Source organism: Bombyx mandarina, chromosome 12 (assembly GCF_030267445.1).
Source record: "Bombyx mandarina strain Sakado chromosome 12, ASM3026744v2".
Taxonomy (NCBI): domain Eukaryota; kingdom Metazoa; phylum Arthropoda; class Insecta; order Lepidoptera; family Bombycidae; genus Bombyx; species Bombyx mandarina.
Genome location: NC_143219.1, coordinates 16,598,797 through 16,626,412, shown reverse-complemented (window position 1 = coordinate 16,626,412; position 27,616 = coordinate 16,598,797). Strand labels below are relative to the sequence as shown.

Below are 27,616 nucleotides of genomic sequence, written 5' to 3'. Positions count from 1 at the left end.
AGGAGATATTTTAACCTTCAGCCACTTATTTCATTTAAGCCATGGTTTTTCCGTGCCAAATGCAATAAGCTAGTGTGTTCTTCTATCATAAGAATGCGTTTGGGTCATGTTTGCACTCCTGTTCATCTTAATAGATTAGGCATTGTATCTACTGATATATGTGAATGTGAATCCGATAAATGTGATCTAGATCACATTTTCTTTTCATGTCCTCTATACGACCGCTCCTCATTCCTGAATGATCTTATATCTCTTAATCTTCCTTTTCCTACCTGTATATCCTGTATAATTATGTATCCATGTATATTTTATAAAATATTGTCATCTTTCATCCTTCAGAACCATATTAAAGTTTAAATATTTGATTTGTAAGTGTATTTATGTATATTTATGAAATTTTTATTATCCGTTTCAAACGTCTTCCTACTTATCTGATCGTTTCTCGTGTTTCGTATCCTATTTTAACTTGGTATCCCAATCTTTTAATTTACGTCATTGGCAAAAAGTCAACGCTATTGCCAAAAGAAGAAAAAAAATTAATTACGGTTGAGTTATTCCTTCATCGTGGAAGTCATACACGAAAATGTTTTAAGTACGTATTTCATTATAAAAATTGCAACCTATCTGCGGGATTTAACTACAACACATCATTCGATGCGAATGCACTTCGCGATAATTCTGTTCAACCAATTTTGAACGTATGAGCTGCGTTCCATTTACTCTAGTCACGGATCAAACTAAAAAACGCCTAAAATTAAATGTCAATTTTTGACATTATATTAAAGATACTTTGACAACTTCGACAATAATCACCAAAAACTGGGTGGTTTATGTTTTGTTTTGCATTTTTCACTATTCAGCTTAACTATTTGTGGAACTTCGATTAAAAAATAGCTCTTTCTTTAATATTCATATTTGCTACGCATATCGATAAGAAATAAACTATAAATGTAAGATAAAAAGTTCAAATATGTACGACTATTTATATTACGAGTGATATTTTCAAGAAATTTACGTGAAATTACTAAAATTAGTTTGTGAACGAGTTTCGTAGATTTCACAATTACATTTAACATTTAATGCATATGTGTAGAAAACACAACAATTAAAGAAGATAATAAAATGGTTATATACGGAATTTATATTGTTAGCAAGTCTGGTGGTCTCATCTACAACTATGATCACAATATTCCTCGAGTCGAGACTGAGAAAACGTTTGGATTTCCCCTTGATATTAAATTGCAGTATGAAAATAAAAAAGTTGTTGTGGCATTTGGCCAAAGAGATGGAATAAATGGTAAATTGTCTACTATTTATATTTTTCCTGTAATTAAAGTAAATTTTGTATTTCATTACGAAATGTATACTCAGCAATTTTCATGTAACTCACAACAGTTGTAACATTTATAATGTAAATGCTTGCTGCTCTAAAGATAGGATTTAAAAAAAATTCAAGCTAACCATGTTCAATAACAAATAAAAACCACTATTGCATCTTTTAGTTGGACATGTATTACTATCAGTAAATGGATCTCCAGTGACAGGAAGAACAACGGAAGACAATAGAGATGTCTTTGATATTATAGAAGCTAAGGTACTATTATCATCTATTTACCTGAAAGCATCAATGATGAGCTAATTACAGAACACATAATGGTAAGTGGTCTGTCACTCATGGATATCAGCAATGTCAAAGGTAAATACTTGTCACTATATCTTTTGGTATGGTTAAAAAGTAAAAAATGTAAGAAAGACCAATGTAACTCCCCCTCTTGACTACTCACAACACATTTGATGTAACCTAGTGTTTCATTAATAAAAACTGCTGCCTGCATTTACCATTAAGCAGGCCGAATGCAGGCAGCATTGGAGGAAGCTGGTGCAAAAACTGGACCAAGGTAGTCACGACCGTCAGTAATGAGGAAACGACAGAGAAGAAGAAGAAGAAGAAGTGTTTCATTAGCCATTTTTAAATGATGTTTACTTTCATTTGCTATAAAATATAAAAACCTTTCAGGAAAACTATCCTCTGAGTCTAAAATTTGGTAGAGTGAGAGCAACAACAAATGAGAAGATAGTGCTGGCCAGCATGTTCTATCCTCTTTTTGCCCTTGCTAGTCAGCTCAGTCCCATACCAAAATCCTCAGGAATAGAATCCTTAACGGCTGACACATTCAAGTTGTCGTGTTTTCAAACACTCACTGGTATGTATTTTTCTTATATCCTTTTTTGCCATAATTTTTCTAGCTTTGGCTATTTTTGTAACGGAGTTCTTTATCTTTGTTATGTTGTGCTAAATATATCTTTTAATTTATATAATTTGAATGCTGAGATAATATTATATTATGACATTAATTTGATAATGTGATATTTTCATTTCAGGTGTAAAATTTATAATAGTAACAGACACTAATATGCAAGGTACTGATGTGGTCCTAAAGAGGATCTATGAGTTATATTCAGACTATGCACTTAAGAATCCATTCTACTCACTCGAGATGCCAATAAGATGTGAACTGTTCGACACATCTCTACACACACTGCTGGAACTAGTTGAGAAGTCTGGGACTGCTAATTTATAATTATACAATAATATCAGTAAAGTAGCAAGTCGCACTTTAAAATTTGCACAGGTTAGTACCATTATTAACCATTTTCTACCAGTCACTATGAGTTTCAGTTAGACAAAAAGAAAATTTGTGCAATACCTGAGATTAACGGAGTGCCTCGTGACGGGCTTTATTTACGTTGTGGTATCTATCCGCTTGCAATATTTTAAAACAAGTATAGTAAGAAAATGCATTGTCGAAGCCAGGAATAATGTCAATACCTGCTTAATATTGTAAATTCATTTAATTAATCTGTATAATGTCAAATTATGTTTAACTATATACATACTCAACTTATTCCAAAAATAAATTTTATGTAAATGTCATCATGAGTCATGTTTTAATTTGAATCAGTTTTTCATGATCTTAATTTTGTGAATAAAGACGGAAGATTAAGTGTTTGATCTGAAATAGCAATTTGTAATCCAGTAGCAAAATCAGAAGCACTCCTCTACATAAATGGAAAATTAGATGAAAATTAGATATCATTTAGGAAATGTTCTGATCGAAAATAAACAAAATGATTATTTATTTTTAGAGGTGTAATATAAATAAGACAGCAAAATGTTTACAATAAAAAATTTATTGATATCAATATTTATAATTCAGAACAAATCAAACTTAGCCAAAGTTTACTTCGTTCTTGCCGTTCTTCTAATCTATATTTAATTCGTACAATAAACACAACTCCTTTGTACTCCCTACTCACGCACATCCCTCCCTCTTAACAATGAAGTGTTGCTCGATCGGCGGGACGAGCCAGAGTCGTGATCCTCGACGCACTCAGAGTAGTGTGCAGCCTCTGTGTCGCGCCCGTGGACTGCAGCTAACACGAAGTGTTATCGTGCCCCAGAGATGCGCGTCAGACGTGACTTACAAAAACTAAGATTACAATCTAAAAATTTAAAAATAATATACAAAAATGCCTAAAAATTAAAAACATAATTTCATCGGTCAACGGCGCAGATTTCATTGCAGTTCTAGTAGTTTTCGAAAAAAATTGCGTACGTGATTTAACTTCGACGACCTCGGTGAACCAACAATCCGCAGTTGGCTCATCCCTACAATCATACTATTTCAAACAGATCAAAATGAGTCTATAAAATAGAATTGAATGCAAACGTCAGTCCGTCGACAGGGCGGCACACTGTGGCCCGCAGCAACATGCGGTTTGATATTCTGCGCCGGACTCATCCAGCAGTCGCACTGCAGCGTCCGCGTACACGAGCGCGACATCCGAGCGAATCACGTGGGTGAGGTGACGGCCTGCAGTCTCGCACTAGTACCGTCCCCCACAGAACGCATGGGCTGTGCCGACAATAGTCGACATATTCACCGGTGCGCTTCCACAGTCCGGCGTGCTGAACAAACGGTCAACATATTCATGCAGAGCATCGATCTTCGCCCGATGACGACTCGGGGAAGAGTATTGCACAAATATCCGGTCGTTAATGCCGGGTGCTCGTCCACGGGCCTGCCTCTCCTGACCGTCGGAGTGGGGCCCCGGATCCACTGGGAGGTCATCCCGAGTGAGTGTGAGGGTAGACGACATATTCAGTACGTGCACAGTTGAGCTGGCACTGACGTCACCACTCTGGTCCGCGCCCTGACGGAACAACAGCAGACGACGGACCCTGGGGGGCGAGTCCAGAACAGTCTGGGACCGTTTTATGCTCTTCCCTATAAAAATTTTACTTATTGAAACTATTTTATTACATGAGACTATTTTCATCTCGAGTCCAAAAAGTTTAGTAGGACGTGTACAAACACGTGAAATACATTCCATAAAATGCGATGAGTACACGTCGCGTAGTCGCTATTTATAATTTTGACATTACATTTTATTTCACCGAATGTTTAACGCGATAGTTACTTTCAAACACACGAAGATAGACAATTCGCTGTCATTAAAGGCAATTTTATTTCCTTTCCCGCGCTTATAAAAGATACAGCACATGAGGACATTCACAGTGACAACTGTCATGAGCCAAACAAACAATATTTTAATAAAACTAAACTAGCTCCGATTTAATGACATATTGAACAGTCGTTCTGAACAGTTACAATGAGGTTCCACGAGCGGCGGGGGTCGCGGGCCGGAGCCTCGGTCGACTCGAAAGTACAAACAACTCACCGAGATTCAGCGCTCGATAAGATAAGACACAAGCGGTCATCTTTACAAAATATCTTTAAACTCTGTCCGTAATATTAGAAGTCTTAATTTAAGTTAGTCGAGACTTAAATAAGATACTCTATGGTCCGCGGCTTCGTGGCGGTCGCGGGCGGCGCTCGGGGACATCTGGAACGAACGGAAGATGATTAGAGAAAACGATTCGCAGCGAGTAGTCGAGGAGGCGGGGCGGGGGGGGCACGGCGCCGCGCGTGTGTACGTACGGAGGGTACTAGCAGCGATGCGAGCGCGGGCCCCAGAGCCGCAGCGAGTAGTCGAGGAGGCGGGGCGGGGGGGGCACGGCGCCGCGCGTGTGTACGTACGGAGGGTACTAGCAGCGATGCGAGCGCGGGCCCCAGAGCCGCAGCGAGTAGTCGAGGAGGCGGGGCGGGGGGGGCACGGCGCCGCGCGTGTGTACGTACGGAGGGTACTAGCAGCGATGCGAGCGCGGGCCCCAGAGCCGCAGCGAGTAGTCGAGGAGGCGGGGCGGGGGGGCACGGCGCCGCGCGTGTGTACGTACGGAGGGTACTAGCAGCGATGCGAGCGCGGGCCCCAGAGCCGCAGCGAGTAGTCGAGGAGGCGGGGCGGGGGGGGCACGGCGCCGCGCGTGTGTACGTACGGAGGGTACTAGCAGCGATGCGAGCGCGGGCCCCAGAGCCGCAGCGAGTAGTCGAGGAGGCGGGGCGGGGGGGCACGGCGCCGCGCGTGTGTACGTACGGAGGGTACTAGCAGCGATGCGAGCGCGGGCCCCAGAGCCGCAGCGAGTAGTCGAGGAGGCGGGGCGGGGGGGCACGGCGCCGCGCGTGTGTACGTACGGAGGGTACTAGCAGCGATGCGAGCGCGGGCCCCAGAGCCGCAGCGAGTAGTCGAGGAGGCGGGGCGGGGGGGCACGGCGCCGCGCGTGTGTACGTACGGAGGGTACTAGCAGCGATGCGAGCGCGGGCCCCAGAGCCGCAGCGAGTAGTCGAGGAGGCGGGGCGGGGGGGCACGGCGCCGCGCGTGTGTACGTACGGAGGGTACTAGCAGCGATGCGAGCGCGGGCCCCAGAGCCGCAGCGAGTAGTCGAGGAGGCGGGGCGGGGGGGCACGGCGCCGCGCGTGTGTACGTACGGAGGGTACTAGCAGCGATGCGAGCGCGGGCCCCAGAGCCGCAGCGAGTAGTCGAGGAGGCGGGGCGGGGGGGCACGGCGCCGCGCGTGTGTACGTACGGAGGGTACTAGCAGCGATGCGAGCGCGGGCCCCAGAGCCGCAGCGAGTAGTCGAGGAGGCGGGGCGGGGGGGGCACGGCGCCGCGCGTGTGTACGTACGGAGGGTACTAGCAGCGATGCGAGCGCGGGCCCCAGAGCCGCAGCGAGTAGTCGAGGAGGCGGGGCGGGGGGGCACGGCGCCGCGCGTGTGTACGTACGGAGGGTACTAGCAGCGATGCGAGCGCGGGCCCCAGAGCCGCAGCGAGTAGTCGAGGAGGCGGGGCGGGGGGGCACGGCGCCGCGCGTGTGTACGTACGGAGGGTACTAGCAGCGATGCGAGCGCGGGCCCCAGAGCCGCAGCGAGTAGTCGAGGAGGCGGGGCGGGGGGGCACGGCGCCGCGCGTGTGTACGTACGGAGGGTACTAGCAGCGATGCGAGCGCGGGCCCCAGAGCCGCAGCGAGTAGTCGAGGAGGCGGGGCGGGGGGGCACGGCGCCGCGCGTGTGTACGTACGGAGGGTACTAGCAGCGATGCGAGCGCGGGCCCCAGAGCCGCAGCGAGTAGTCGAGGAGGCGGGGCGGGGGGGCACGGCGCCGCGCGTGTGTACGTACGGAGGGTACTAGCAGCGATGCGAGCGCGGGCCCCAGAGCCGCAGCGAGTAGTCGAGGAGGCGGGGCGGGGGGGCACGGCGCCGCGCGTGTGTACGTACGGAGGGTACTAGCAGCGATGCGAGCGCGGGCCCCAGAGCCGCAGCGAGTAGTCGAGGAGGCGGGGCGGGGGGGCACGGCGCCGCGCGTGTGTACGTACGGAGGGTACTAGCAGCGATGCGAGCGCGGGCCCCAGAGCCGCAGCGAGTAGTCGAGGAGGCGGGGCGGGGGGGCACGGCGCCGCGCGTGTGTACGTACGGAGGGTACTAGCAGCGATGCGAGCGCGGGCCCCAGAGCCGCAGCGAGTAGTCGAGGAGGCGGGGCGGGGGGGCACGGCGCCGCGCGTGTGTACGTACGGAGGGTACTAGCAGCGATGCGAGCGCGGGCCCCAGAGCCGCAGCGAGTAGTCGAGGAGGCGGGGCGGGGGGGCACGGCGCCGCGCGTGTGTACGTACGGAGGGTACTAGCAGCGATGCGAGCGCGGGCCCCAGAGCCGCAGCGAGTAGTCGAGGAGGCGGGGCGGGGGGGGCACGGCGCCGCGCGTGTGTACGTACGGAGGGTACTAGCAGCGATGCGAGCGCGGGCCCCAGAGCCGCAGCGAGTAGTCGAGGAGGCGGGGCGGGGGGGCACGGCGCCGCGCGTGTGTACGTACGGAGGGTACTAGCAGCGATGCGAGCGCGGGCCCCAGAGCCGCAGCGAGTAGTCGAGGGGGCGGGGCGGGGGGGCACGGCGCCGCGCGTGTGTACGTACGGAGGGTACTAGCAGCGATGCGAGCGCGGGCCCCAGAGCCGCAGCGAGTAGTCGAGGAGGCGGGGCGGGGGGGGCACGGCGCCGCGCGTGTGTACGTACGGAGGGTACTAGCAGCGATGCGAGCGCGGGCCCCAGAGCCGCAGCGAGTAGTCGAGGAGGCGGGGCGGGGGGGCACGGCGCCGCGCGTGTGTACGTACGGAGGGTACTAGCAGCGATGCGAGCGCGGGCCCCAGAGCCGCAGCGAGTAGTCGAGGAGGCGGGGCGGGGGGGCACGGCGCCGCGCGTGTGTACGTACGGAGGGTACTAGCAGCGATGCGAGCGCGGGCCCCAGAGCCGCAGCGAGTAGTCGAGGAGGCGGGGCGGGGGGGCACGGCGCCGCGCGTGTGTACGTACGGAGGGTACTAGCAGCGATGCGAGCGCGGGCCCAGAGCCGCAGCGAGTAGTCGAGGAGGCGGGGCGGGGGGGCACGGCGCCGCGCGTGTGTACGTACGGAGGGTACTAGCAGCGATGCGAGCGCGGGCCCCAGAGCCGCAGCGAGTAGTCGAGGAGGCGGGGCGGGGGGGCACGGCGCCGCGCGTGTGTACGTACGGAGGGTACTAGCAGCGATGCGAGCGCGGGCCCCAGAGCCGCAGCGAGTAGTCGAGGAGGCGGGGCGGGGGGGCACGGCGCCGCGCGTGTGTACGTACGGAGGGTACTAGCAGCGATGCGAGCGCGGGCCCCAGAGCCGCAGCGAGTAGTCGAGGAGGCGGGGCGGGGGGGCACGGCGCCGCGCGTGTGTACGTACGGAGGGTACTAGCAGCGATGCGAGCGCGGGCCCCAGAGCCGCAGCGAGTAGTCGAGGAGGCGGGGCGGGGGGGGCACGGCGCCGCGCGTGTGTACGTACGGAGGGTACTAGCAGCGATGCGAGCGCGGGCCCCAGAGCCGCAGCGAGTAGTCGAGGAGGCGGGGCGGGGGGGCACGGCGCCGCGCGTGTGTACGTACGGAGGGTACTAGCAGCGATGCGAGCGCGGGCCCCAGAGCCGCAGCGAGTAGTCGAGGAGGCGGGGCGGGGGGGCACGGCGCCGCGCGTGTGTACGTACGGAGGGGACTAGCAGCGATGCGAGCGCGGGCCCCAGAGCCGCAGCGAGTAGTCGAGGAGGCGGGGCGGGGGGGCACGGCGCCGCGCGTGTGTACGTACGGAGGGTACTAGCAGCGATGCGAGCGCGGGCCCCAGAGCCGCAGCGAGTAGTCGAGGAGGCGGGGCGGGGGGGCACGGCGCCGCGCGTGTGTACGTACGGAGGGTACTAGCAGCGATGCGAGCGCGGGCCCCAGAGCCGCAGCGAGTAGTCGAGGAGGCGGGGCGGGGGGGCACGGCGCCGCGCGTGTGTACGTACGGAGGGTACTAGCAGCGATGCGAGCGCGGGCCCCAGAGCCGCAGCGAGTAGTCGAGGAGGCGGGGCGGGGGGGGCACGGCGCCGCGCGTGTGTACGTACGGAGGGTACTAGCAGCGATGCGAGCGCGGGCCCCAGAGCCGCAGCGAGTAGTCGAGGAGGCGGGGCGGGGGGGCACGGCGCCGCGCGTGTGTACGTACGGAGGGTACTAGCAGCGATGCGAGCGCGGGCCCCAGAGCCGCAGCGAGTAGTCGTGGAGGCGGGGCGGGGGGGGCACGGCGCCGCGCGTGTGTACGTACGGAGGGTACTAGCAGCGATGCGAGCGCGGGCCCCAGAGCCGCAGCGAGTAGTCGAGGAGGCGGGGCGGGGGGGCACGGCGCCGCGCGTGTGTACGTACGGAGGGTACTAGCAGCGATGCGAGCGCGGGCCCCAGAGCCGCAGCGAGTAGTCGAGGAGGCGGGGCGGGGGGGCACGGCGCCGCGCGTGTGTACGTACGGAGGGTACTAGCAGCGATGCGAGCGCGGGCCCCAGAGCCGCAGCGAGTAGTCGAGGAGGCGGGGCGGGGGGGGCACGGCGCCGCGCGTGTGTACGTACGGAGGGTACTAGCAGCGATGCGAGCGCGGGCCCCAGAGCCGCAACGAGTAGTCGTCGGAGACGGAGACCAGCACGTCGTGGTGCACCGGGTTCCACGACACCGCGTTGACGCACCGCGTGTGCCCCGACACCACCGCCACCGGCTCCTCGCCGTTCATGTGCCAGATGTAAACCTGCAAACCAACATGTTCAAAGTTTAATTATAAGTACACTGTCAATAGTTCGTCAGCTCGGGTCAGCCCCAGAACTCACGGCCGGGACGTTTGTGTTGGTGTCATCTCCGTTAGTAAAGAAACAGCAAAGTATACAGTACCTTGTTATCTTCTGAGCCAGAAGCAATGAAATCCTGATGAGCACCGCCGAAGCACGCGTGGATGGTGAAGTGGCCCTGACTCAACCCGCGGAAACGTCGGACCAGAGCTCGGGCTCCTGTTACAGAGCAGGAGTATTAAGGTACATTCGGCAGTTATGAGCTATAGAGCTTATGTATACCAAATGCAAATTATTAAATAATAATAAAAACATGAGATGCAAATTATTATTCACAAATTGCTGATCTCGACGGAGCATCGGAGCGAGGCGAGGTCCGCGGGCTCCAAGCTGATATCATTAACAGGATAGTTGGTGCGAACTCACGTATGTCCCAGAGGTGCACGCCCTGGTTGGCCACGTTCAGCAGCAGTAGGCTGTCCGCTGCGTTCACAGTCATCGCCATCACAGCGTGCTCCTCTTGTATTCTGCAGCAATCACACGGGCTCGTTAGTGTCTACGTACCCTCTCCCCCCGTGCGCTCCTGTGCCGTCCCTCCGGTTGCGATGAGAGCGGGCACAGTCGCGGCGCTCCACTGGCGCGCAATGGGGGACGTGGGAATCGTTTCAAGAAACCTGTACTTTTCACACAATGAGCCATAGGCCGAGACATGTACGTGTGAGTGCGTGTGCGCGTGTGTGTGCGTGCGCGTGTGCGTGCGTGACGTACAGGTTGCGGTCGGTGAGGTCGGTGAAGTCGTAGAGGCGCACGCGGTGGTGCGTGTCAGCGGCCAGCACGGAGCGCGCGTCCTCGCGGCAGCACAGCGCGTTGACCCGGACCCCGTCCCAGCTGCTCAGCAGTGTGCCCTGCAAACGACTACCTGCTCACGCGGAAGGTCAGGGGAACAAGGCCGCGTCCGGGCGAACGGATCACGCACTATCGGAATTTATCCCTAAGTTTCATCATCCCTTAAGGAAAAAAAAGGGGTTTCAAAGTTGGAAACATGCTATTGAAGTGAAACTTCTTTAGACGCGTTGAGAGTAAAATTTAACTCCCGACAGATTCGTTACGGCTAGAGAGAAAAGATAAAATTTAGGAAGAGCGAGAGTGAGAAAATAGACAGCGTCTCGCGAACCTTTCGACCAGGGAGAGAGGGAGAAAGCGAGCTTGATCGTTTTTCTTATACACATCCTGTTTACGGGTGTTAGCCACTAGATGGCTTGTTATTATTTTCTTATCTTTATTTTTTATGAAGGATTTAAAAAAAAAAATCGGTTGTCTTTAAAGTCGGTTTACTAACGATAGTTGAACGTGACGTCATAAGAAAATACGATGGAATGGTTTCATTTTTCAATTATCGCAATTATCGTTGCTATAAACAATTGACACCACATTCACTTTTCACTGAACTTCATACTTGACGAAAACATGTAAATGTATTATTGTATAGCAGCTGTCCACGCGGATGCATCGCTCACTCAAGTAGGAGAGAGACAGATGCCGAACGCTGCCGAACGCGGAGGCCGATTGTGCCTCTTTGTCGCTCGTTGCGCGGTCTCGCTTGCACTTCAAACCTTAAATGGAACGCCTCAATGAGTCATGTTTTTTCGTGCGTGCAGCCGGCTCCATCGAATTATAAGACGTTGTCACGTCAAAAAATTTATTTATAATTTAAAATATATATCAATGGGGAAGAGGTCGTTTATCTTATACACAACATTCCCTAGAGAAATTCAAGAGAAATTTGTGAAAAAAACCATAGTACTTACTACACGCGGCAAATGAAGTTTCACTTCTTCCACGCACAAAGTTACAGCCATACTATTTTTTTTTATAAAAATGTGTTCAATGATTATTAAACACATATTTCTAAGACAATGAATATAATAATACGTCTTAACTATGAAGTTGCCGTTTTACAGCATTGGCCATTTGTAATGTATGTGTGTATAGCACAAAATACTGTCTAAATTTACATGAATTTTATTTTTAAATTGAGTCATTTGTTAACGATTAATGTTTTGTTTGTATGAATAAATCCCGCACGGTCGTAGGTCCGGTATATACGTTTAAATATAAATACATATATAGATAATGAACACCCGGAGAAAGAGCAAACGACCCTCGGCGCAACAGTCAGTAATTACTGCATCATCGAGTCAGTCAGTTTTGTTTTAACTATCTTTGTATCTTTATCACTAATACGGACACGATAAAAATACACGTACTTATGGAATTCCGTCGCTACAGACGAACGCACGACTCTTTGTCGGTTAGAACGTTAACTTTGTGTAGTAAACGGCAAATTCATAGGTAAAGAGTAAATATGAGTAGTTGGAGGGCTCGACGTACGTCGAGGGCGCAGTGGTAGAACTGTCCGCGGGCGCCGCCGCACACGAACTTGTCGCCGGCGCGGTGCCACGCCGCCGCCGTCAGCGAGTCCTCCTGCGAGTGCGTCATCTTCAGGTGCAGCAGCTCCGTCTCCATGTTCCATATCCACAGGTCGGGGCAGTCCTCGGGGCCCGCGGCGATCAGGTACCGCCCGTCGGGGCTCCATGCCAGGAATGACACGCCGTAAGTGTGGCCCTCCAGGGACTTCCTGTAATTTACAGTAAAAACTACATAGATTTGTGTGCTTATTAAGCGTCCTGAATATGTATATATTATTTCCCGTGTTCGATTGATGTTCGTTATTAAGCGGTCGGCGATGTATCGCGTTCCGACCCGGCAGGCTGGTTCTGGCCCAGCGAGGTATCCCAGAACTCCAGCGGCATCGCCCTCGCGGCCTGGCTGGGCCGCCGTACCGCGGAGGCCGGCGTCGTTGGTCGTCGACTATCGCCTCGACGACCCGTCCGTCGGTTTGGTGTCCTCGGGGTGGCGCCGCGTTTCTGGTTGTAGTGTTGACCGCGGGAACCCCCCTACTCTGACCGGGTTCTGACCCCGGACGGAGATCGGACGTCGGGTGTAAGAGTGCAGGGGAGTCGTTTAGTGGGTGGGTCCTAAAGATCCTTGGGCCCGCGGACTGCTCCCAACACTTTGCAGATCGTCAAGTCCCACATACCCCGCGCGCCCCCTAGACTCGGGAACCTCGTAAGAGGTTCGGCCCACGGCGCGAAAAAAAAAACAGGGTACAGACTGCTGTAACGCCAGACGAACGTGCACGAACCGAGCATGGACCCACTCGCATCCGTTCCCGGCCGCTGCCGCTCCGTTGTGATCGTCGAAGAAACTGATCAATGGCGGATCGCGGCGTGCACGGTTCCTCACTAGGGGACTTGTGTCGCATTGCAGGACGCATGGCGACAGTGCGGGCAGCAAATTCTTTCATTGCAGTCACATTTCGCACATTCTGTACCCGCCTTTACGTATCATAATATGATATGTCCACTCTATTGATTTGATTCAATAGCTAGGTATATATGAATAATTAATGTACTGTTAGAGGCGACGCCCTCTTAAGTCAAAAATAATAATTAACATGTCATGGATAACGACTTTAGTAATATTAAGACATTGTTATGATTATTATGATAAAATGTTGTAGGGTAGACACTGTAGCGCCACTGTATAAAATGGCGGTGCGTAAACAGTGTCGCGGCAGTCTGTCTCAGGCAGTCAAGTCGGTCGGTCGCTCTGTCGGTCTGCCGATTTCTTAGGTTTAATATTGTGTCGATCGTTCCTACCCACTTTTGTATTTTTTATTTATTTAAATTATTAAGCCGTTGCTAAAAGTACATTATATTTAGGTTGTATTTGGTTAAGACAGACCTCATGTGGCGCACATGGATTTCACGCGTGTTGCCAGCGGGCCCCGAGGCACCCCTCTGGCATCTCTATCACTCACCATTAAGTGAGCCGCATGCTCGTCTACCCTCAAAGACAATAAAACAAAAATCTCGTCGTCATGGCCTAAAGGATAAGACGTCCCGTGCATTCGTGTTGAGCGATGCACCGGTGTTCGAATCCCGCAGGCGAGTACCAATTTTTCTGATGAAATACGTACTCAATTTGCGTAATTACTGGTGGTGGACCTCTTGTGGGTCCGCACGGGTAGGTACCACCGCCCCGCCTATTTCTGCCGTCAAGCAGTAATGCGTTTCGGTTTGAAGGTTTGAAGGGTGGGGCAGCCCTTGTCCCAACTATACTTGAGATCTTAGAACTTATATCTCCCAAGGTGGATGGCGCATTTACGTTGTAGATGTCTATGGGCTCCAGTAACAACTTAACACCAGGTGAGCTGTGAGCTTGTCAATTCATTTAAACAATAAAACAAAAATCTCGTCAGATTAGATCGCAAGTAGCTTCTGTCACCTAAAGGAGAGTCGTTTAGCCTCGGGGTCGAAGTCCCATATGATGACCGTGTTGTCCTTGGAACCGGTCGCCAGCTTCAGGCCGTCCGGGGACCATTTGCAGTACCACACCTCGTCGCAGTGCTCGTTCAGTACCTGGAAAGTGAACAAATAGCTGTCGGGCGCGAGCTGCACTTGTCTGGTTACCTTACGTGCGTGTACAACGTCTCATCAATATCTTCTGATAGCTTCCCTAGCGCCACGACGATATGAACATGATGTTGACAAGCTGTCGGCATCAGGCTGGCACGACACGGATCCTACATTATCTATACTAATATTATAAAGAGGAAAGATCTGTTTGTTTGTTTGTATTGAATAGGCTCCGAAACTACTGGACCGATTTGAAAAATTATTTCACTGTTTGGAAGCTACAGTATTCCCGAGTGACATGGGCTATAATTTTTTTTTATTAAATTAGTGATCCTTACTAAAACTCCCATAATGTAACCCAAGGTGTAAAAAAATTACCTGAAATATTCTTTACATCGCGTGCCTTGCGAAAAATATTAATGATAGAATAATAATATACTACGACTTTATAGGACACATTATTATTAACAAAAAGTGTCGCGGCAGCTATCCGCAATATTTGTTCTTTTATTTAAAAAATTAAACAACTTAAAATATCATTGAAATCTTTGTTGACCCGAGCGGAGCCGGAGCGGGCCACTAGTCAACTAATATGCATCAATACCGGGCCGCGGAGGCGCCGTACCTGCAGGGAGTGTATGGGGAAGGCGTCGGGCGAGCAGTGGTGGTCGGCCAGCAGCGTGAAGGGGATGCGCTCGGGGTCGGCGGGCGGGCGCGGCGCGCAGTGGAAGCGGCACCGCTGCGTCTGCTGCTGCGCCGCCTGCGCCAGCAGCGCGCGGAGCCGGCCCGGCGCCATCATCAGCGCGGGGGGCAGCTGCGCCTGCACACCGACCTTACTGCAACCCGCCGCCGCCGCTACTCGGGACGCAATACTGAGTACGCTAAAATGTACTTTATTGCCCGCCAAAGTAAAATACAAAATTACATAGACCTAATAGGCGGCATCTGAATACTACATACCTACACGTATATACCTAGTCAGGTCTTAAATTCTGTCACATGTTTAATGTAAAATAATTGAAACAAGTTTATTCATTATGTAACCATTCATATACCAAAATGTACTTAACGAAACATAGATTCTTATGACACTAAAGTTTATTAAAATGACCTCCGTGATTTTGAATACAGGCCTTCAATCTGCGCGGCCAGTCGTCTATCGCAGCACGAACGAGGTCCATGTCAAAAGAAAAGTTTTTACTGTGTGACAATACTTATGACCTGACTAGTTATATATATTTGTAGTGATAGCGGCGGGGGTAGTGGGGGGTGGCGACGGAAGGGTGCTCTGTGTCGCCATCCAATGGCGTTAAACTATGTTGTTAACACTTCGACTTTTTTGGCTTCGTACGATCGGTACAGTAGGAGCCGCGTGTATATTTATAATCAAATATTAAATATAAGCAATGCTGAGCTGTGCCTGAGCTTTTGAAGCCCATGAGCATAATCTCATGCGGCATAAACAACACAAGCTATATGTAGCTATCGGTATATGTGTCGGATATGAGGAAATACTTCACGAAATAAACTTAGTGGAAACAGTTGAATCCTGAAAATATTATACTACAAGCGACCAGTCCTCGCTTCGCTTCGGAAACTGTAATTTACTATTGATTTCTCCACTATTTAATGGATATTATTATACATATAAACCTTCCTCTTCAATCACTAACTATTAAAAAAATCGCATCAAAATCCGTAGCGTAGTTTTAAAGATTTAAGCATACATAGGGACGGACAGATATAGGGACAGAGAAAGCGACTTTGTTTTATACTATGTAGTGATAAAACCTAAAGGATATTTCTTAGATTAGATAGTTCATAATACGCTGCCTGCTCACAGCCAACATGACCACTGCGTCCACATGCAACTAACAACTGGGCGGCAGATAAAGTGCCTTTACTATTCGTGGTTTTGTTGTGTAAGCGCGCACCTGGACCCTGGCCAGCACCGCCTGCCGCGACGCCAGCCCCGTGCCGGCCCAGCGAGCCCGCGCGCGCAGCTCCCCGGCGGACGCGCACATCATGAGCGCCGACAGCCGGTGCACGCGCGCCGTGTCGTGCTGCAGCGGCGTCAGCTCGTTGCGCAGCGAGTGCAGCGCGTCCAGCAGCCGCCCCGCCTCCAGGTGTTCTAGGTACTTCTGCTCCAGGACTAGGAACTTCATTTCCTGTGACGAAACACACGGCGTTCATTAAATTAATTTAGTTTAAACAAAGTATATTTAATAATAAATTTCAAGCTAAGTACAGTCCGCGCGCGAGCTCCGAGGAATGTTAAGGAATGTTGACGTAATGAGCTAGTGTTGTAATTAGTCGATATTGCGCTATCGATACTAACACGTCTTAAGCCTCCGTACGAGTCTAAATTATAAAATAATTCTATGAGGGTATTATGTACTTCAAATAAATAAATAAGCAATTGATCACGTATGAGTTTAATTTAATGAACTGATACTTATTGGACAAAATGAACGTAAAATATTATTAATTACTATAGCAATCAGATTAATCAGTACTTAAAGAATTTGATGTACTATTGTCACTCTCCTCACGTACTTCAATAATAAATGATTCGACAACCTGAGGATGTTAGTATTAAAGTCATCATTTTGCCAGTAATGTTCCTCTAAAGTTAAGACATGTTTATTATGCTAATGCTCGCCATTCCTTTTTCATCAAATTAAATAGCTATTTGTGAAAACAAAAAGACTTTAGTGTAAATACTATTCACAGTAGAAAGCACACCTAAATAACACTGCTATCGCAAAATTAAAAGCAACGAGTCGGTAAGCGCTCTCTGACGGTAAGGTCCACACTAGTACTGGGAGAGTGCGGGATATGAAGCGTGCACCGCGCCCGCCCGCCTGCTCAGAGCTCGCCCGCTGCCTGTAGTCAGTAGTAATCAGTATAGCGAAGTCGTCGTGGCCTAAAGGATAAAACGTTCGGTGCATTCGTATATAGCGATGCACCGGTGTTCGAATCCCGCTGGCGGGTACCAATTTTTCTAATGAAATACGTACTTAACAAATGTTTACGATTGACTTCCACGGTGAAGGAATAACATCGTGTAATAAAAATCAAACCCGCAAAATTATAATTTGCGTAATTACTAGTGGTAGGACCTCTTGTGAGTCCGCATGGGTAGGTACCACCACCCCGCTTATTTCTGCCGTGAAGCAGTAGCTCAAGGTGTGTGGCGCATTTACGTAGTAGATGTCTATGGGCTCCAGTAACCACTTAACACCAGGTGGGCTGTAAGCTCGTCCACACGTCTAAGCAAAAAAAAAAAAAAAAAAAACTCACTGTGAGACTATGAGGATCGACGAGCGGCGAGTCCCTGAGCAATTCGTGCAAGGCGCGCAGGTCGTGGTCAGCTTTCACCCAGTCTCCGGCGAGCACATGTTGGCGAAACGTGGCCGCTGCGGGGTGCTCCAAGTGGAGGCCTGACTCCTCCATGAGCAGGGCAGCGCTGCGCCTGGACGAACAGACAAACTCACTAAGTTTATTATTGCAAAATTATCTTCAGAAATAAATTATCTGATGACCTCAATAAGTGAATGTAGGACAAGTCGAGGAGTTCAAACCGTTTCAAGATTTAGTTCGATATAGTAGGTAAAAAAAAATCATAGCCTTTACAGGACAGAGGCGAACATAATTAAAATCCCGTGCTTATTATTCTAATTTTATTATTAAAATTTTTCAATTTTGTTCTGCCTGGTTACATACTAAGGTGTAATTCGTCAACATTTAAATGTGCTAGCTGTAGTCCAAACATTTTTTAATATTTCTTGACAGATATATTTCTTAGAACACAGAAAGTACTAACAATATCTCAAAGTAAGGCAGATGGGTGGCATAATTCTCCATGTAATGTCTCATATCGCAGCCTCAGATAACCACTAAATATCAAGGGGAAGTGAGCTCATTCACTTGGCTAACCAATAAATAAAAGTAACCAATTACCTTATCTTTTCATGACAAGTTACAGACCACTTAGTGTTAGTTTGTTGCAGTAACCAGGGCCATTATACTACTTGAATAGCACCTTTAGATATATAGATAAACAGATTGAACAGCAGGTAAGATCTAAGTCTCAGATGAAGTTGCAGTTTTCGCAAAGCAAAGAAATTAAACTTTCAAGCATTTTATTGGAATCCTGAATCCTCAATGCATTGAATATTTTTATCATAATGTTTTTATGCTGGTTGTAAAAGGTATCATAAGCATACAGGCAGCATCATCCTGCCTATTTCTGCAACCAATCAATCCAGTAACCATTTGGAAAACTTCTAATTTTTTTACACCCAGTGCAATCTTTCATTCTTACTTCTATGAATATTTTAAGTGTCTAACCATGTATGAGGAATGTTTGATAAAACATCACCACATGTATGATAAGGATATTATTCATTTTAGTAAGAATCAACCACAATTAATGCCTTTTAAAAAATCAAGCAAACTGTGGGTAGCTTGGAGTACATATTTCTATGTACTCTAAGCTTGTTGATTGTTTTTCAAATACCATGATTAATATAATTACTTTTCTTTATTTTTTGAAAATTGACTTATTTTTGTTTATACTCATTGCTTTGTTTCAATCTTTTGAATTCTTGACTGCAACACATAGTTGTGGAAACTAACATTTAGCACTGCTATGACAATTTTAATGTCACTTAATAGGATGTCAGTTTTTGAACAGCTCTATTGAATTAGAAATGTTAATGAAATTATTGCAATTGATTTGTTATATTTATTCTAAGGCATTTTAATCTTATGCTAGAACAACAGGTTGATATATTGCTTAGCATTACAAATCTTGTGTCTGATGGCTTATGCAAATCATCTGTCAATATTGAATTGGCCAATGCCAACAATACAAGTTTACAAAGAGGAAAACCTACACAGTATTGTGATACATTTGTTTAGATCTAATTAGAATTGTACAACCAATCAGCATTTCTCTTGGACTGTAATTGATTTTCTTGAAACAGTTAACATTAATTAAGTCATCATCGTCAGCCCAACTGGACATAGGCCTCTCCCAGTTCCCCATAATGACTAGTCCTCGCGCAGTCTAATTAAATAATATACTGAAAAATATTTGCAACTGTATTGTAAACACAATAAAAGTAAAGTAGCAAGCACAGGGTGAAGTGGAGACAGCTTGTGAGGGTTCTATGTATTAGTGAGGTACCCTAGGACTACAACAGACAACAAATTCAATGTTTTTTGTTATTAATTGTCAAAGAAAGATGTAAAGTGTTACTAAATTAAAACAGCAGTTATTGTTAACTTTTTTTTTTCTTGTCTGTTCTATAAAGTTTCTAATACTAATTATGCATATTTCAATGTTTGCAACAGATGCTCCATAAAAAAACCTATTTTTTTTAAAGTTGGTTATTAGTAAATGCAGACAACAAAGAAAGATTCTGTACTTGACCTCTTTAGATCAATTTACCACATAAACTACATGTCTAACTCTAGTTTTTGATTTGTGGGCTTGTGCATATAAGATACTCACTCTAGTCCAATGGATATAAGATGCTGTCCAATGAGTCGCACTATCTCCTGGTCAGTCTGTGCCATGGTGCGTGAGGGCACTTCGCCGTTGGTGGCCTCACCATTAACATGGCGCTGCTGCGCGCCATTGGCGCACGGCTGATGCATGGCCGCGGGCGGAGACAGCCTGCGGGTCCGCTTGCGCGGCGGCCGGTGCCCTGCGCCCTCGTCTCCCGACTCACTGGAGGCCAGGCTGCCCGCGAGTGCGCGCCCCAAGATCACCGGCGCGTCCACCGCATCGGCCAAGACGCTGCCTTCAAGTGACGTCACGCCCTCCACCACCCGCACTCACTCAACCATCTCCTTTTGTTCGACGCTGCAAAATGTCCACTCCGTCTTGTCCTTGCTTTTCGACCTTGCACCTGATTCTAGCTTTACTGTTAATAACGTTATACGACTTCGGTTTTGAAGAACCTTGAGCAGGATTTCGTGACCAGCGTGATGAGTACACAAAAATCAGCTGAAAATGATGCGACAGGGCGACAGCTGTCTTTATTGTCTTGATTGTCTTTCTTTGCAATTCGCCTTCTTTACGATTCGGGTGACGTTCGTGTTTTGTTCGGTTGCGTATCGGGCAGTTGTGTTGTAATGTGGAGTGACCTCAAAAAGAAAATTATCCGATTTGGTTTGTGTCTAAACACAAATAACGAAATTTTCATAATCAATATACGAAAATAGATTAAAAACCAAAAACCACACAATTCTTGAAAATGCTAATTATCTGAAACAATAATTAAGAAACTATTGACACCACATTAAGTCTAAATAAATTATGTTTTCGAAATACTGCGTCAACCGTAACGTTCAGTTTATGAATTTTGTTAAGATTTTTTTAAATGATAATTTAAAAGACTTTGTTTTAATTATATTTCTTTGTAAAAAATAGATTAAATTTATTCTCACTAGTTTAAAAAATATATATATTAAAAGATGATTAAGAATGATCGGTATACAGTACAAAATTTCCTTAGCCATCTTATAAACATCATACATAATGTCAAAAAAATGCCCCAATAATTAAAATTAAAATGTTTTGACTTAAGTGCTTATGAATAAGATTTTAAAACTTTATACGAAAAATTGTAAAAATGCGAATAATAGCAAGTAAAATAATTTTTACGTGTTTTTTAATCCCCGCAACTAATCTTCAACTTCTTATAAATGTTAGGAATCAGGTAAGAATAAATTGTCTTTTAATCAATTTAATGTTTTATTTAGACAACCGTTAAACAGAAAATTAATTCCTTCAGATAAATTTTAAATATGGTAAATTCAATGATAAAAATGCAGTACTAATTCATAGAACCACAATGACTAGTGCTTAGTAAGACTGAATTCTCAATATTTTTCGTTTGTGTTACAGGGTGGCGACGTTATGCAGGAGAATATAACGGCGAACGTCTCTGAAGACACTATTACATTAGAGTTCATGCGACTGGATGGAGTATATGTATCGCAACTTGTTGATTTTACAAATGTTAGTATAAGTGAAAATAAGCTACTTTCACACTAAACTCAATGCACAATGTATTTTTAAACTTTCGTGATACGTGACCACTAACTTCTAATTAAAATAAACATGCTGTTCAAACTTGAACCCTGTATGCAGTATGAGAAATTATTTGTGAATCGGTCTGAAACATGACTCGGTGTTTTAGCATCATAAACCAATGTTTGGTATCAAGGATTTATCTGGAGCTGAACTTTCATTATTTCTTGAAATTATTATTGGTCTCATCAATTTGTGAGATTAAGTGTTTTGTCAATTTCTTTGATTTTCTAATATATTATGACTATTTCACTCCAATCTACAACCTGGTGCTAAGTAAGTATATTAGTGTCTGTGGACTTTAAGTTACAAGTGTCAAGCACGGGTTGGAGCTTGTAAGGTATAATTCTCCAGCAGTGCTAATTTATATGATTAATGGTGATGACCTATCACCATGAAGATTGCAGACCACCTACATACTCAGCAATAGAAAAAGAATAAATACAATTTTGCTTGATCAAACTGCAGGAAGTGGAAGCAATGAAGCTGATATTGCCAGGTGAAGAGGAATTAGGCCAGAGTGGGCATCAGACCCTGTGTTTCCTCACACATGCTGCACAGGCAGATTTTATTACTCCCGATGCTATGGCGAAGCTGAGACAGGTAAATCATGATTATAGTATGACTAAAATTTTAAATTACATATACATTTATGAAATTGCATATATAAAAATGCAATTTAATATTGCATATATAAATATGCAATTTAATATTGCATATATAAATATGCCATTTAAGATTATAGTAGATTCTGATAGACGTTCCTACAAAGTCCCTGTTGTGTAAAAACGGGTTATATAAAACTAAAAGCCAGCCATAAAGGGGAGTCATTTTTCTGAATGAAATGTATACTTTGAATACTATAAAACTATGATGTATGAATTTTTTTCCTATTATACATAAAAAATTAGCGGTAACATTTGGGTTATTCCCATATATTGTTGTGTTGCAGAAGTACTGTGTTATAAGAGGGTTTGGGGAATTTTTCTTTTGGTGTTAGAATGGAACTGTGTTGTAAAATATCATGTTATAGGAGGATTACCTGTATATGAAATTATTTATACATAATATAAAATGGAATAAAGAAATAAAATTTTGCTCACAATAGCAATAGCAGCAATAGATCAGAAATTAAATTTTATAATAATAATAATAATAATAATAGTAGACACCGCCATCAGCGGCAATCTATTTTTATATACTGTTTTTTAAAAATTGTATTTTTAATATCTTTTTTAAAAAATATTATGTAATTAATAAGATTTTAAATAAATATAAATAATAATAATAATAATAATAATTTATTCATTAACATTGAAAAACATTTACACGACAGTTTGCTAAAAACTCTCCACACTAGGCACTGCCTGTCTCGTGGAGAGCTTTTTACAGAAGTATCTTAAAACTAGTAATAACGGTGCTGAATATACGAGAAAATCAAAATAGGTAAGCGAATATTATACATGTATATATACACACACATATATATATTTACATACACACACATACCCACACATACACATATATATAAAAAGAAAAGGAACAGGTGTAATGATTTTTACCATAGGCATGTGTTTATGGTCACTTAATGCATTTCAGAAACTCCTCCGAAAAAGAGTAGGACCAATTAAGCAGTTCTTTTGTTAATTTTCTTTTAACTTCTTCGTAATTTAGGTTAAGAATTTTGTATTTTTTGTTGAGTCTGATAAGTATGGTTTCATGTAGGAGCTAAATCGGCGAGCAAAAGCCGTCCTAACTGAGGGCGTCGGGATTATAGGAGTACGTTTTGTAGCAAGAACTTTGAAGTTGGTAATTTTAGGAACTTCTCTGTGGTAATCAAGGGCTGCCCTAAGGATAAATATTCTTCTCACGCTCAGGACCCCAAATTCTTTAAAGAGAGTGTCTGTGGGATACCGAAATTGTTTCTTTAAAATAGTTTTCAATACTGCTCTCTGAGCTCTTTCAAGGGTAATTAGATGAGAAGTGGCTGCTCCGCCCCAGGCCAGAATGCAGTATGAGAGTATGGATTGACATAGGGCGAGGTAGATGGATTTCAATATGTTTATACTTGCTACGTCTCGGAGCAACTTAAAGGAGAAAATTAATTTCCGGACTTTAGAAGTAGTAGAGGCTATATGCTCTTTAAATGTAAGTAATGTTTTAAATTGAGATTTCTGGGCAGTTGTGAAATTTTGTTTTAAATCTTCAAGTTAATGCCTTCAGGAGGCACAAATAAAAATTGATATGCCTGCTAACACAATTTTGGTGACCCAGAAAAACCCTGGCACAGTTCGAATGGCGGAAGAAGATAAAGGCTGGCGACAGACAACCGCGACCGCCTGGGCTGGCAGGGCCGCGCGGCTGCTGTCTCCCGCCGCCGCCCGACACTGTGGCCCCGCCCGGGACCAGCTCTACTTGCGAGCCGCGGACTTGGCGCGATGGGCGCCCAGACCAGGTACGCTACACTCCATCTTCCCATCGACAGGATAAAATGTAGGACGCTTCTCTTGTGCACTAGTTTTTTTAAGCTATTCACTTTAGATAACACACTTAGAATCTTTGATGGTTCAGTTTCAGGCATTAGCACATGTAATAATTCTACAAAAGTAGGTTGTAACTAGCAAATGTAATCTCGTCAGGTCCCAGGATCAGATGTAGGTAACCTAAGTTTAAGAGATTACAGAGGGTGATAAACAGAAGCTATAGAAATAAATGTTATGGTTTACTTTAACATGTGATGGTCGAAGTTTCAATCACTCCTGTACAAGCTTAATTCATAAATGAATTTGTTATTGATAGTAACTGCTATAGCATGGTAGCCAAAGGCCTTACCCCACTCAATGTCACCATATTTGGTGTGTTCTTGATGTTTTTGATGTTGTTAATGTTGAATTTCTACCTTTTAATTTTTAACTGTTAAGCATGTGGTTGGGTTTGATTATGGTCCACTAATAGATGTTGCAAGGAATGCAGAAAATCCCGAATTTAAATAAATTTCTATCATCAGGCTTAGAGCAATCATCATACACGTCAGTGGTGACTTCATTCCCTGCACACGCCCTCGCTTCAGACGTATCAGAGGGCACTCCTCTAGCGGCCTGCGTGTCCGAACCTGATCCCGCTAAAGACTGTATATGCCATTTGGAGGTATGATATTTTATCGACTTCCTTACTTGCGCTTATAAAAAGTCTTACAAAACCATTTTACATTAAATGGCTACCAGATTTTAGGCCTAGTAATGCTAGAAATACTGGAGCTTCAACTGTGTGATAATATGCCTATCCTACCTAATCGTGAACAAATACAGCGCGTGCGTTTAGACAATAGAAAAAACAGAAATGATACTAACTGTTGTTGTTTTGTTACAGGTATGCGTAAATTGGTATCCTTGTGGTTTGAAATACTGCAAAGGTAAGCCCCAGGGAGGGTTGAGTTACCGCTGCGGCATCAAGACGTGTCACCGCTGCCACCGCTACCGCCACTACGTGCGGCGCCGCGACGCCTGCCCCACCCGCGCCTGACGGCGGAGGCGGTATCATGTGGAAACTTTATGTATCAGACAATATCTCTATTTTAAGTATCATGTAAATATTTTGCTATGTGTTTTTATGTTAAGAGTAAATGGACTGTTTTTGCCAGTTTTATTTCATTTTTAATCTTTTTGAATATATACAAACAGTAAAACTGGAAAGTACATCTCAGGTCGCTGTTGTACAGGTGATGGTCGGAAGATATAATGTATGTTACAAATTCAATGTTAATTAAAAAACGAAAAGTGGTGCTGCAAAGTGGTAATTTGAGTTAAGAAAAAGGAAGAAGTCGTCTGGAGCCACATCTGTGAACAAGGTGGTTGCCTATTGTAGTTGTAGAGTTTTTGTTAAAAAAATCTCTTTTCAACTCTTATTACCGGCATCAAAATCTTTGGCCAATCCATACTGTACGTTTCAAAGAACAAGTACCTCAGCATCATCCCTGACAGACAATGATATTTGGTCCCTGTATTAAGACTGTATGTGACAGACCCTATGGACCAAGTCCTTGAACCATACTTACACAAGTTCCTGCAAGTTCAAGGTGCAAAAGTAAAATTTTTACTATTTTAATTTTTCAAATAATAATAGTAAATAAAATGGTTTTGTTAAATATTTGGTAATTAAGAGTCTTAAAAGCCTCCATTGCTCATGTTTTAACCAATATTTGTCATGTCATTCCAATAAAAATAAAACAAAATATCAAATATCTATTTATTACAATTTTACACCCACTTATACATCCATTACTAGTCTTCCTAAAAAGATATTCTTATATGCCCTAACTATGGACCATACCACTGAAGCTGACACTGACTGACAGATTCTTAGAAGGTACTACTAAGTACTAGGTATCTTTAAAATAAATATAAAATCTATAACAGAAAAAGTATTAATAGATATCAAACTGACACATTTTCAAAAGTTTTTTTATGTTGTAATTATTTTCAATGTTTGTTTGTCTATAATTTTCTAGATGTTTAGGTATCTTAAATATCTTTAATTTTGATTCTGGAATCGTAGTTTTTTTTTAAATTGAGTTTTTTGGAGAGGTCTTTCTCACAATGTCATGTTTTTCAACTTTTAAGCAGGTCTATCCCAATTATTCACATGATGAGTGGTTATAATCTACTATTTACATTTGATCTTTCATTCAGTAACATCCTGGAAAGGGTTCATGTCTATTTTTTCTTAATACAAATTGTATTTTTCTCTCCATATCTTCATTGTAGATGGCCTTACATTTTTCATGGTTAACTCGACGTCTAGTCTGAAAGAAATAAAAAAGTGTTAATAAACAAATAGTATTTATTTATTTGAGCACTAGCATAATTAGATCAGGTAATATAAAAACAGTCTTCAACTTAATATAATTAGAGATTAAAGATAAGATAAAAGATTCAGAGCTTTGTTTATTGTTTTGAAAGAGTAATGCAAAAGTAGTTTTTATGGCTTTGTTTATGCTAAAGATAATAAGATGAACCTCACAGTCTCAGACTGTTAAAAGTAATTTTTAAGTTTGTAAGTTGTTATAAAGGCGATGTTGCGAAAATGTAAACTACTAATAAATAATACTATTGCATAATATGAAGGGTTTCTGTAATAAAATTACAGTTAAAGTTAATTTACTTGACCAACATCTAACATGTAAATAACGAATGTGTATTTAATATGGATGGAAACCTTCGATTTTCTGTCAATAAAAAAATTTCAATATTTATACCTGAAACGGCTTCTCGTAGTATCTAGTGAGCCTGTATTGAGCTAAAAGACCTTCTTTACCCATAATCCTGTTGATCAACCTACACGCATTGTCAATATCGTTGTTTTGTACAAACACTGTGCGAGCTATGAAAGAAGGATGTCTATTTGATAATAGGCGCAGCGACAGATGCATTTTACACTGATTGGATTAAAAATTTCCAAACTTTCAATTCTAATGGTATTACAAAATCTCAAACATAGATTATACACTTAATATATCTCAAATCTCAATTAAATTGTGTCAAATCCTCCAGTATCTTAAAAATATTATCTATGGTATTTTAAGTCATAAAAAAGGTGTAAAAAAGCAGAAACGGTTGCTTTCTTGACTTGTCAAATTCGACGCGCAAAGGGAACCTAAACCATAGCATGAATTTTATTTTAAAATTAATTATCAACCTTGTTAGTTCCATATCGTTACTCAAGGCACTCACTTATTTATGGAGCTAACTTAATTTAAATTATGTGTGATCTTATTCTATGTTATAGATTGTCGCATATTGGCGGGACCGCGAGGATCGAGTTGGTTTAGTTTTTTTTACTTTGTGAATTTAATATTTCTTCAGGTTTTAATACGTAATAACGGTGGTTTATTAATCGCTTAGTATCTGTGAAATTGTACAAATATGGAAAAAAGGAAACAAAGCTGCTGGACGTAGCTTCTTGGGATCTTCGAAAAAATCCACTGCAAAAGTTTCAGCAAATAACCATCATTTTACTGATATTTGATCATATTTCATTCGATAACATTTCGTTTCATTTAATTTCATCTCAATGGATTTATGTCTCATATTAATTAACATCATTTAATTTCGCTATCACCTTTTATAAAACAAAAGTTATAAAAGTTTAGGCTTCATAGTGTAATACCTTAGGTGGTGTAATACCTTCGACTTTCCTCTAATGGAAAAATGGAACTACTACTGAATTATATTCATATATTTCCAAATTTCGTCGTGGCCTAAAAGATAAGACGCCCCGTGCATTTGTACCTAGCGATGCACCGGTGTTCGAATCCCGCTGGCAAGTACCAAATTTTCTAATGAAATACATAGTATAGCAACCCTAACGCCTGCCGCGTCGGCAGCCGCGTCTGATCGCGCGCCGCGACCAATCAAGGGTTCTCGTTGTCGGCTCCCGGCGCGATTCAAAGAGTAGCGACCGAGGGGCTTTCCCTTTGGCAAGCCGCGCGCGCCCC

The 27,616-nt window shown here is 45.0% G+C and overlaps 4 protein-coding genes across 4 annotated transcripts; 2 read left to right on the top strand and 2 right to left on the bottom strand.

Annotated features, from left to right (window-relative positions):
* The first annotated feature begins 790 nt into the window (after positions 1–790).
* Trs23 (trafficking protein particle complex subunit 4-like protein Trs23) lies at positions 791–2,784 on the top strand. Its single transcript, XM_028180277.2, has 4 exons — positions 791–1,297; positions 1,503–1,594; positions 2,018–2,204; positions 2,383–2,784. The coding sequence occupies exons 1-4, from the start codon at positions 1,123–1,125 to the stop codon at positions 2,580–2,582; spliced, it is 654 nt and encodes a 217-aa protein (XP_028036078.1). The 5' UTR covers positions 791–1,122; the 3' UTR covers positions 2,583–2,784.
* Positions 2,785–3,174: 390 nt separating this feature from the next.
* On the bottom strand, positions 3,175–20,371 carry LOC114247305 (WD repeat-containing protein 26). The gene is made up of 11 exons (XM_089732149.1): positions 19,537–20,371; positions 17,319–17,490; positions 15,950–16,183; positions 14,641–14,835; positions 13,885–14,018; positions 11,926–12,172; positions 10,303–10,439; positions 9,961–10,061; positions 9,638–9,753; positions 9,325–9,497; positions 3,175–4,908 (listed from the first exon to the last, which is right to left on the bottom strand). Exons 1-10 carry the CDS (start codon positions 19,680–19,682, stop codon positions 9,333–9,335), a joined length of 1,647 nt encoding a protein of 548 aa, XP_089588275.1. The 5' UTR covers positions 19,683–20,371; the 3' UTR covers positions 3,175–4,908; positions 9,325–9,332.
* Positions 20,372–20,550: 179 nt separating this feature from the next.
* On the top strand, positions 20,551–24,768 carry oaf (BRICHOS-like domain-containing protein out at first). The gene is made up of 6 exons (XM_028180265.2): positions 20,551–20,749; positions 20,938–21,051; positions 21,592–21,726; positions 23,398–23,578; positions 24,131–24,270; positions 24,493–24,768. Exons 1-6 carry the CDS (start codon positions 20,663–20,665, stop codon positions 24,643–24,645), a joined length of 810 nt encoding a protein of 269 aa, XP_028036066.2. The 5' UTR covers positions 20,551–20,662; the 3' UTR covers positions 24,646–24,768.
* A 906-nt stretch (positions 24,769–25,674) lies between these two features.
* mRpS21 (mitochondrial ribosomal protein S21) lies at positions 25,675–26,614 on the bottom strand. The gene is made up of 2 exons (XM_028180285.2): positions 26,378–26,614; positions 25,675–25,924 (listed from the first exon to the last, which is right to left on the bottom strand). The coding sequence occupies exons 1-2, from the start codon at positions 26,549–26,551 to the stop codon at positions 25,808–25,810; spliced, it is 291 nt and encodes a 96-aa protein (XP_028036086.1). The 5' UTR covers positions 26,552–26,614; the 3' UTR covers positions 25,675–25,807.
* Positions 26,615–27,616: the final 1,002 nt, after the last annotated feature.

Excerpts from the sequence above, each read along its gene's own strand:
- Trs23 (XM_028180277.2), top strand. The coding sequence starts at position 1,123 with ATGGTTATATACGGAATTTATATTGTTAGCAAGTCTGGTGGTCTCATC. Across the intron at positions 1,298-1,502 it reads CCAAAGAGATGGAATAAATG|TTGGACATGTATTACTATCA; the intron begins GTAAATTGTCTA and ends TGCATCTTTTAG. Across the intron at positions 1,595-2,017 it reads TTGATATTATAGAAGCTAAG|GAAAACTATCCTCTGAGTCT; the intron begins GTACTATTATCA and ends AAAACCTTTCAG.
- LOC114247305 (XM_089732149.1), bottom strand. The coding sequence starts at position 19,682 with ATGCATCAGCCGTGCGCCAATGGCGCGCAGCAGCGCCATGTTAATGGT. Across the intron at positions 16,184-17,318 it reads TCGATCCTCATAGTCTCACA|GAAATGAAGTTCCTAGTCCT; the intron begins GTGAGTTTTTTT and ends GTTTCGTCACAG. Across the intron at positions 14,019-14,640 it reads TCCCCATACACTCCCTGCAG|GTACTGAACGAGCACTGCGA; the intron begins GTACGGCGCCTC and ends TTCACTTTCCAG.
- oaf (XM_028180265.2), top strand. The coding sequence starts at position 20,663 with ATGCGAATAATAGCAAGTAAAATAATTTTTACGTGTTTTTTAATCCCC. Across the intron at positions 20,750-20,937 it reads TTATAAATGTTAGGAATCAG|GGTGGCGACGTTATGCAGGA; the intron begins GTAAGAATAAAT and ends TTTGTGTTACAG. Across the intron at positions 24,271-24,492 it reads ACTGTATATGCCATTTGGAG|GTATGCGTAAATTGGTATCC; the intron begins GTATGATATTTT and ends GTTTTGTTACAG.
- mRpS21 (XM_028180285.2), bottom strand. The coding sequence starts at position 26,551 with ATGCATCTGTCGCTGCGCCTATTATCAAATAGACATCCTTCTTTCATA. Across the intron at positions 25,925-26,377 it reads ACTACGAGAAGCCGTTTCAG|ACTAGACGTCGAGTTAACCA; the intron begins GTATAAATATTG and ends TATTTCTTTCAG.